We start from the raw sequence: 10,170 nt of genomic DNA, 5'->3' as shown, positions 1-10,170 counted from the left end.
TGTCTTGACCAAAAAATTTATAGAACATGATGATACAAAATGCATTTCTCAGTCTCTAAGCTTGTCATTGTCATTTTAAATGATCGATAATTCCAGCTTACATCATTCCTAAGTTACAAATATAAATTATATAAAAAAAAGCAAACCACTTTCCTTCCCCTAGAAGAGTACACATACAGAAAACAGAAATTGATACCCCACCGTCTGAACTACGATCAACTAGAGCTTTTCAGTCGTGCAATCAACTCATCCTGCAAGCATTATTTCATGGATGAATAAAGTCAGATGAAGGTTTTGTCTCTGCTAATAACAACTAAAACAATAATAATAAAGCTATCGTATCTGAATTGCCAATGGTCCACACACCATAAGCAACCCAATTTGGTTAATATATAAATAGGTCCTTTAAGTATATACTTAAGAGCTGAGATTAGATTGTCTTGATACTTGCCTTCTTTCCCTTTAAAGAAAGACCTTTAGCCTTCAGAAGGGCACGGAGCCTCTCTACAGTTAACCCCTGGAAGTCCCTACTAGATGCTTGATTGCTGCTTGATCCCTCTGCATGTTACAGCAATTACAAACTCAAATAAGATTAATAAATATCATTCATTTTGTGGGAAATTCAAAAGAATTAAGCATGTCCAACAGATAATAAGAAAAAAGCGCTTGAATTTAAGAATCATAGGGTCCTCCAATGAACAATGAACAGCTCAAGAATCATAGGGTCCTCCAATCAAGAATGAACAGCTCGATCCACTTTACATAGAAATTACAGATACAAATCCATCTATAGAATGTGATAACTAAATCAGACATGTCAACACAAGCAACGAAAATTCAATCAGTACTATGATTTCACATTGTACACACAAGTAATAAGACAGCAGAACCTTTGGAGTCAAAACTGTACAAGAATTGCATTAAAATAAAAATCCCTGCTCCACAACAATCAGTTCGATTAGTCATCATCTCAAACCACGATGAAACCGTACAACCATGCAATTGGCCATAAATTCCCATATGATAAATTCCCACCGTTCACAAGCTATAAACTCGATAAAATTTCAAGGTGAGGGCTTTACAAGATAATAAAATTATGAACAAGACACATTAAAGTTTTTTATTTGGTCACTGGCAAATAGAAACATTAAAGCATTAAATATAGACTTCAAGGGACCATCACACCAATACACTTACAAATGAGTGACGTTTGTGCAAAAGCCAATGCAATATAAAAACGACAGAAACTTACCTTGTCGAGAACTACTTTGACTAGCGGCTCTCTTAGCTGAAGTTTTGCTATCCAAAACTCTTTCAGCAACCCTAAATGATAAAAGATAGAAGGTAAATGAGACTGCACACAATCTTCTTTACCAGGTCCAGTTAAGACTGAATACAATGATAAATACACGTATGAGTAATAAAAAACTATAAACCAAGGAATGGTAAGTTGGTAACAGACATTGTCATTTGCTAGTAACAACAGTCTGTGACCTGAAGCCTACAACTAAACCCTCTCAATAATTTGGTCATTGGAACACAAACACAGAAGTTGATCTTGTCAAGAAAATCCATACATCATTCATCCCAAAAGGAAAAGGTAGTCATACCTCTTCCTAGAACCTTCAGCTGCACCTGCACCCTTCACATCCTTTGAACTGGATTCTCCCTTCTGTTTCTTAAGCGTAAGTGATCTAATCAATATGTTTTGTTGGTTTGTCTGTATATGTTGATCCTCTGGACAAACAAGAGCAAGTTGTCAGGTCAGAAGTGGAATAAACTGAATATAGAGTGCTAGTCTCGCATTTATTGTTTTGGAGCAAAATAAATGAAATTTCAAAAACTTAAAAGCACATGTAAACCTGGGGGTGATGTGTCACGGACACAAACATACACGCGCATCCCACCCTGCAAAAGTTTTTCATAATGTAAGCAAAAGAACAGAAATGAAGCAGACAAGAAGATCATTTGTCCACATATATGTTCAAATCATTCATTAATTTCTAAAAGCACTTGTGACTTGTCAGTATCCAAATGAGTGAAACACAATAAGAAATGCATCAGAGAGGATTTGTTTCTTGAAACACAGGCTTGATCGAACTGACTTCTCATATTAGAGAGCAAAGCTAGATACAGAAAATTATAACAACCACCTATAACTTTCAAATTTTTAATACCACTTCCGGCATTGGTAAGTTATTGTTATTGGTGGTAGCTAACCAACCCAGCCTACCTATAATGCTCTCCATTCTACGGAAAAGAAACAGACTTTGATGTAATTGAAAAAAAATGAAGCAGTCACATGCATACTGATATATACATGATCCATTTTCAAACAACCACATACAATGTGCATTGATGCAATCTGAATCAACAGTTGTACCATGTATACAACAGGCGAATTGGTACATTTCCCAAATCAAAATATAATTTTTCCACATATACAATCAATAGGGTCTACTTAAATCTACTTCCCCATGTAAAATTTAAAACCCAATGACTAATTCAAGTACAAGCCATTATTTTTGTTCCTGAATTATAAAATTACACCAAGTTTACTCACAATCGACTACATAAACATGCAAATACAAATTATAAATTTCATCTAAACCCAAACCAACCATTAAAAATCGATAAAAAAAGAAAATCAAAATTGAAGTCTATACTTTTGAATTCACTTCCAAACAAGTGTAAAACCCTAACAAAACTATAACCCAAATGCTCATTTTCAGTCTCGTTTACATCAAAACCATGTTAACTGCCACCAAACCCTATCTGTAAATCACAAGCCGATGAATTCAACACTTCTCACAATATATCGGCAACCCAACAAAAAAAAGCGAGAAAAAAAAAAGGAAAGGAAACGAGAGGGTCACCGGATTTGATGAGAGGAAGGTGGAGGAGAGGAGGCCGCGAGAGGGAAGGTTCTGGAGGAACTTAAAAGCGCCAGAAGCCGTCTGATTTGAATCAGAGGGCTGAGAAGAGGAGCCCTCCATGGCGGGTGAAGAAGCCTCGGTAACTATTCACAAAGGTAAAGCGAGGGAGGGAGTCAAATCAAACTGGTTTGTGAGTCTGTGAGAGTCTTGGCCGCGTGTGTGCGCTTTAGACTTGGATTCGTGATCGTACTCAGTTTCGCTATATTCGGTAGTGGGGCCCGCCCTTGTAGTAATTTGGCGGTACATTTTGGGAGGAATAACTCATAAGGGAATTTAAGGCTCTTTTGATAACCTTGGATTTAATTTTATAAATTTAATAACAGATTTTAAGTCTAAAGTCACAAAAAGCTATTTAGTATGCCCATTTTTAAAAACTCAAAGTTACTGTCATTATTAAAAACAAAAAAAGTGAAATTTTATAGTTTTTTTTGTTTCCTTCTCGTCTCTCTTTCTCCCATTTATCCTAGGGATGGACACGGTTCGGGTTGAATTAGTTTTTGCTTCAAATTAAAATCTTTTTGGTACTATTCATCCATTTTGGTTCGGTTCGATTTTAATAAAAAATTCAAAAACTATTCGGTTCGAGTTGAACCGATTTTGGTTCCAGTTCGATTTTGAACCGAATTATAAAAATTATTTTTTAATACAATTCTCAATTGAAAAATTATTTTTTCACTTGAAAATTAACAAATTATTCAATTTCATATAAAAATAAATATTAAAGTTAGAAAAGAGAGATATTTTGAAATTGAACTTGGATAAATATTAGTTTTTTTTTGTGAAATTAAAAATATAGCATTAAATATAAATATACATTAAAAATATATATTTTTTAACTTGACTGGTTCGGTTCGGCTGGTCCAATTTTTGAAGACATGGAACCGGATCCAAAATAAGTCCAAACCGGTCCGGTTTGTTTTTTGACCGATTGTTGACTTTTTCGTCAACTTAGTTTTTTTCGGGTTTGGTTCGATGCGGTTTGGCTAGGATTTCTAGTTCGCCTGTTTGAGTGCCCACCCCTAGTTTCTCCCTCTCTCTCCTTCCTCTACCATCTCTCTCTCTCTCCTCCCTCTACCATCTCTCTCTCTCTCTCTCTCTCTCTCTCTCTCTCTCTCCTTTTATTTTGTTAATTTCAATTTATGAATTTCAATTTGGAAAGCTAGGGTTTCTAATTTTAATTTTAATTTTTTTAGATCTTAAAAATTGTTTGGAGTTCAATACCAAACAAAATTTTAGATCTTAAAATCATTATTTGAAAACTTATGTTTTTAAAAAGAACCATAGTTTTTGAATTTACTTTTTTAAATAGGATACTAAACATGGCCTAAATTTTTAACTCGGAAAATAGTAAATATGATCAATAATTCAGTCACATGTATATATTTTAAGAAATTGGAATTGTGAAAATGGATCAAATTGTAATGTTCTTTTTTAAAAACAAAAATTGAATTGTGATAGTAAAAAAAAATCAAATTACAATGTTGAGGGCTGTTTTGTACCATTTTATTATTCAGTGTGTTGTGGTTTATCATTGTATTCCGACTTGTGCTGGGTTGGAATGAATCCCGTGTTCTATAAGAGCAACTCCACCCATTTGCCCTTAGCCATGGCAAGGGTGGAGCTAGGGCAAGCACTATTCACGTGAATAGTGCTTGCCCTTGCAAATAGTAAATTGTGTCTCCCCCCGTTGCCCTTAGCCATGGCAATTACTATTCATTTTTTTGTTTTTTCCTCCTATTTTTTAATGAAAATAATTAATTTGGGTAATATTTTCAGATAAGATTTTCGGATTCCTACGTGTCAAGACTATTCATAATCAGATAAAATTTTCGGATAAGATATTTGGATTCAAATTTCGGATTAATTTCAAAGTTCAAATTTCAGATAAATTTTTGGGTTCAAATTTCGAATGAATTTCAAAATTCAAATTTAAGATAAATTTGGGTTCAAATTTCGGATGAATTTCAAATTTCAGATAAGATTTTCATCCAATAAAATCAAGCCACGTGGCATGTCTATCTTGCCAAATAAAATACATGAATTATAACAACTTTAATAGAAAACAACTAAAATACAAATACATAAAAGATATGCTAACTAATTTAATGGTTTCCATCATTTAACCAATCCGTGTTGCTAGGCCCATCATCCCGGAAAAGTCTTCTTCTCATAACATCCCTTCGTTCTAGCTTCCAAAATTTTTTTGTTTCAGGGGACATATGACTTGTATCCATCGCCATGGTTTCCCGATCTGTCTTGTCCATATCTTTTTTGCGCAAATACTCCCTTTCACGTGCAAACTCAGCATCAAGGGCCAACTCGTGCTCTTGGCGTTTTTGCTCCATTTATATTCTTATGCCGTTTTGCCTTGCAATTTCCTCCAAAAATTGTGAATTTTGATTGCTTGAATTACCCTTCTTCTTTGCCTTCGCTGCCTTTCGGCCAATGGGCCTCGGCTCCTTTTCGATGGGTGAGTCTTGACTCATAGGAGAATCAAGAGGTGAATCCGATGTCATTGAATCACGGAGTGGCGTCTAGTTTAACACAACCTCCGGACCCGTTGGAATAATTACGAAGCGTTTGCAAAATTTCACCACCTCCCAACATTCATGATGGGTGAAACTTTTTTTGCCACCCCCAGTTGCACCGAACCACATTTGTGCTTGAATCATCTATTGAACAAAAAAATGGAAATGCAATAAATATTTAAAATATATTGATATGCAAGAAATATTAACAACATATTAAAAATACAAGCAATATTAACAAAATATTGAAAATGCAAGAAATATTAACAACATATTGAAAATGCAAGCAATATGAACAAAATATTGAAAATGCAAGCAATATTAACAAAATATTGAAAATGCAAAAAAATGAACAAAATATTGAAAATGCAAGCAATATTAACAAAATATTGAAAATGCAAAAAATATTAACAACATATTTAAAATGCAAGCAATATACACAAAATATTGAAAATGCAAGCAATATTAACAAAATATATATATTAGGAGATTAAACTTAATAAAACAAAAATTATAAAATACTTACCTCGTTAGTACGATTTTGCCCACTTCTATAGTTGTCCATCGCTTTTGCTAGGGCATTTCTCCATTTTCCCAACTCTTTATTGAGAACTTTCCACCTACTGGATAATGCCATCTCCGTACGAGTAGTCCCCGGAATTTTTTCACAAAACTCGGCATGAATTTTTTTCCACATATGAAAAAATTTCATCTCATTGTCGGACACGGGACAATGACAAATTTGGAGCCAAACCTCACACAAGGAAACATCTTCCATGGTGCTCCAAGCCCCTCCGATTTCGATAGAAGAAGCCATAAAAATATGAAATCAAAATGATAGATGAAAAAGAGGAAAATGTTGTGTAAAAAGAGTGAATTATAGTAGAAGTATAATGAAATGTAAGAGTATTGGTGTTGAAAGTGAAGGGTATTGATAGGTATTTATAGAAAAAAAATATCAGAATTTTTTAGAATTTTTTAGAATTTTTTTCATATTTTTTTTCACCCAAAAAAGCCTCAGCCGTTGGATTAGAGAGGAGAAGCAGATCGGAAGGCAGCGAGCGCGACACGTGGCAGCCAACCGTTGGCGCTGGCGTCGCGCTGACGTCAGCGCGCGCCAGTTTAAATTTTTTTACCGTTGGCGCGTGCAATGCACGCGCCAACGGTAAAAAAATTTAAACTAGCCAGGGCTGACGTCAGCGTGACGCCAGCGCTGACGTCAACAAACTCGTTTTGGACCTGGGGCTGGTTTGGCCTTCGGGCTGGCCCGAGTTGGTGGGTCCCACAGCACCCCCGGGCCTGGGCGCAACGCTGGAGCGCGAAATTTTTTTTGGCCCGCCCTCGCCTCGGGCTGGGCTGCACCGCTGGAGGTGCTCTAAAAATTGAACCGCACAATGGCTAGGGCTGTTCCAAAAAAAAAAAAAAAAGGCTAGGGCTGTGATAACCCGGAACGAAGGCCCGGGTCATCAACGAGTCAAGTTGGGCCAGCTCAAAGGCTGACTAGCGGTTTAGACCTATCCAAAATTTACCCGAAAACCGTAGAAAGCCCAATATGGTAAGGTCGACGTTGGCCCTGGCATAAAGTAGGTCAACGCTCGCCGACTCATCAACTAGTAACCGACAACGGTCAACAACAAAGCTACACTCATGTAAACAGCAACCACGTGTCCAGCATAACGTCCACGTCACCAGTTAATCCTCAAACCCAGGTGCGCAAAGTGCGCTACGGCGCAAGATAGAGTCGCCCACCAGTGTGGCCAGCATTGAAAACCGGATAAGAACTTTCCCTAAAACAATCAAGCGAATGGGATATACATTACCAAAGCCAGCACCTCGTTTATTGAAGCCCGTGTCAATCACGAAATATGCACTCTCTTCATCACAGCCCTCAACGTGTCCCAAAACACTCCCTCTCACTAAAAGTATTTAATTCCGACGCTCCTGATTTATTTTGCGAGATGAGGAGAGTGATGGGTATGATATTTGGTTAGTTTGGACGTATTTGGCGTGGCTTTCAGTTTTCGTAGTTAAATATTGTCAGTGTGTGTCTGATTCTGAGTAACGGGGAAAGAGAGTTCTAGAGAGAGAGAGAGAGAAAGAGAGAGAAAATTGTAATTTGTGTGCGTTGAGAAAAAAAAATGGGTGTGCCGGCGACGACGACGATGGGGGAGAGTGAGAGCCCTCGGAGCCCAGAGGCAAAGCTTGGGATGCAAGTAGAGGATTTGTGGGACGTGCAAGAGCCACAGCTAAGTCCAACTGAAAAGCTCAATGCTTGCTTTGAGAGCGTCCCTGTCTCTGCCTTCCCTCCTGCTCCTTCTAATCAAGGTACCATCTTTACATACATACATACATACATACATATACAAAATTACAATACATACATGCATACATACATAGATTTTCACATTGGGGTTTGGTTGATTTATGCGTATGCTTGTTGGGTAACGTTTTCTTGGCAGATAACATTTATATAAAGTGGATCATGTTAAGTTTTTTGTTATATGGTGATGAACAAATGATTAGTCAATAAGAATTTGATGATTATGAATGTTATTAGAAGAAGAAAACAAATAATTAACAAAGAAAAGTAAGACAAATCATTTTCTGTTGGAATTTGATGAAGGTTCTGGAAAATTTGAATTATTATATTCAGGATTGGAAATTAAAAACCTTTTTGTTTGCCTCATAACAACTATGATTGATGTGTGTGTCTAATGTTTATTGGATTATTAACATTTTAAACGTTTGTTGTATTCAGTGATTGAGATAAAGTCAGACACCAGTTTAGCTGAAGCTGTTAAAATCCTGTCCCAACACAAAATTCTTAGTGCACCAGTGGTGGATGTCGATGCGCCTGAGGATGCTAGCTGGATCGACAGATACATCGGTATCGTTGAGTTTGCCGGGATTGTTGTGTGGATTCTGCATCAGGTTAGCTTGTGGTTCGAAGCTCCTGCATTGAAACATTTGCTCATGTTACTATAAATGCATTTTCTTTTCTCATGTGCCCACAAAGTCATATTTGACAAGTTGAAAACATGATGTTTATGTTAATCTTGACAGTCAGAACCTCCATCTCCGAGGACGCCAACCAGCCCGTCGAGTGCAACCGCGATTGCCGCAGCAGCTAATGGACTGAAAGGTCTTGATATTGCAGGATTGGAATTGGGCTCTGATTTTGCTGCAACAACTGCAGGAAGTTTCTTTGAGGCTTTGACCTCTTCTGAGTTTTACAAGAACACACAGGTCATACTATTGGCATAAACATGAGCCTCAGTAGCATAAGCCTTACTTTCATTCCCAATTCCCATGATATGTATTAACGTTTGAGCATACAGGTTCGAGATATATCTGGGTCCTTCCGCTGGGCTCCATTTCTTGCTTTGCAAACATCCAATTCCTTTCTCACCATGCTTTTGCTACTTTCCAAGTACAAGATGAAGAGCGTTCCTGTTGTTGATTTGGGTGATGGAAAGATTGATAATGTCATCACACAATCTGCGGTGATTCACATGTTGGCTGAATGTGCCGGACTTCAGTGGTTTGAGAGCTGGGGAACCAAGAAACTATCCGAACTTGGTCTTCCCATGATGAGTGCCGATCACATTGTCAAGGTGCATACTTTTTACGCTTGCAGCATTTGGTCTTCCTAGATAATTTTAATAGTCAGAGAATTTAGTAAGGTTGGGTGCACAAGAGAAGAATAACCCTCGAGAAGTTGAAGTTGTCGTATTAGACAGTTGCTTCTGTTGTGCGGAAGCGTCAACCAACTGGGAGTGAAAAATAAATAACAACAGGCAGGAGAAAAATTGAACAAAATAATCAACAAGAACAACACCAAGATTTATACTGGTTCGGCAATTGCCTACATCCAGTTTGGAGACGATAGAGTATTCCACTATAATCAATGGAGATATACAATAGTGTTTACCACTCAATTTCCCAAAGACCCAAATACACCCAACCTCTCACACTCACAAAGGAAGAGAAAACAATGATACAAAGCAAAGAACAACTAGAGAGAATTTGTTTCTCTCTTTGGCAAAATGCCTTTCTTGCTATTTTTCTCTTCTACTCCACACTTGGTTAGATCCTTGGTTGGATGCTTCAAATGAAACCATTTGCTTCCAATTTATAGCCAAAGATGCAAGAGTGTGAATGCAAACTCAAACTATTCATATGTTGGCTACCAACCATGGATGGCTACCAAACAATCCACCCATTTTGACAAAGATAGCAAGCCAACATTGATTCACATGGGCAACTAACATTGACACACATGGGCAACTCCAAAATTCTTCTACATTTGAGCCAATTTTCAACAATCTCCACCTTGGCTCAAAACCTCGAAGCAACACTCTCAATGGTCGTCTCCCAATCCCCCATGGGGCAATCAACAAACTTTACAAATGCCAATTAAGTCTAAGCAATGCTTAAACTTGATCAACGAAACTGGCTTTGTCAACATATCCGCCGGATTGTCAGGCTTTGTACACACCATAGCATACATCAAACTACCAACAGCACTTGCATATGGAATTTGAGCCATGTAATGACTCTCTTCACCAGGTTTAGGAGACATAGAAGCACTAAGTTTGAAATGAGGGGCAAGAGGTGTACTAACCGGTTTTGAATTTTCATTCATCCCGAAACTCTGTAGTACCTTCTTCAAATACTGCTTTTGACACAGACTAATCTTGCCCTTC

The 10,170-nt window shown here is 37.4% G+C and overlaps 2 protein-coding genes across 2 annotated transcripts in view; one reads left to right on the top strand and one right to left on the bottom strand.

Moving 5' to 3' along the window:
- LOC117627091 lies at positions 1-3,105 on the bottom strand. Its single transcript, XM_034359001.1, has 6 exons — positions 2,877-3,105; positions 1,863-1,908; positions 1,611-1,737; positions 1,253-1,323; positions 452-558; positions 1-251 (listed from the first exon to the last, which is right to left on the bottom strand). The coding sequence occupies exons 1-6, from the start codon at positions 2,994-2,996 to the stop codon at positions 216-218; spliced, it is 507 nt and encodes a 168-aa protein (XP_034214892.1). The 5' UTR covers positions 2,997-3,105; the 3' UTR covers positions 1-215.
- A 4,407-nt stretch (positions 3,106-7,512) lies between these two features.
- Positions 7,513-10,170, top strand: part of LOC117627196 (SNF1-related protein kinase regulatory subunit gamma-1) — a 7,580-nt gene continuing 4,922 nt past the window's right edge. Inside the window, exons 1-4 of the mRNA XM_034359143.1 lie at positions 7,513-7,789; positions 8,223-8,395; positions 8,528-8,710; positions 8,803-9,078. Of these exons, the coding sequence (XP_034215034.1) occupies positions 7,603-7,789; positions 8,223-8,395; positions 8,528-8,710; positions 8,803-9,078 (819 nt within the window). The 5' untranslated portion in view covers positions 7,513-7,602. The remainder of the gene's footprint in view (positions 7,790-8,222; positions 8,396-8,527; positions 8,711-8,802; positions 9,079-10,170) is intronic.

The sequence above is a fragment of the Prunus dulcis genome, chromosome 5 (genome assembly GCF_902201215.1).
Source record: "Prunus dulcis chromosome 5, ALMONDv2, whole genome shotgun sequence".
In the NCBI taxonomy this organism is placed as follows: Eukaryota; Viridiplantae; Streptophyta; class Magnoliopsida; order Rosales; family Rosaceae; genus Prunus; species Prunus dulcis.
This window is presented reverse-complemented; position numbering and strand designations above follow the sequence as displayed.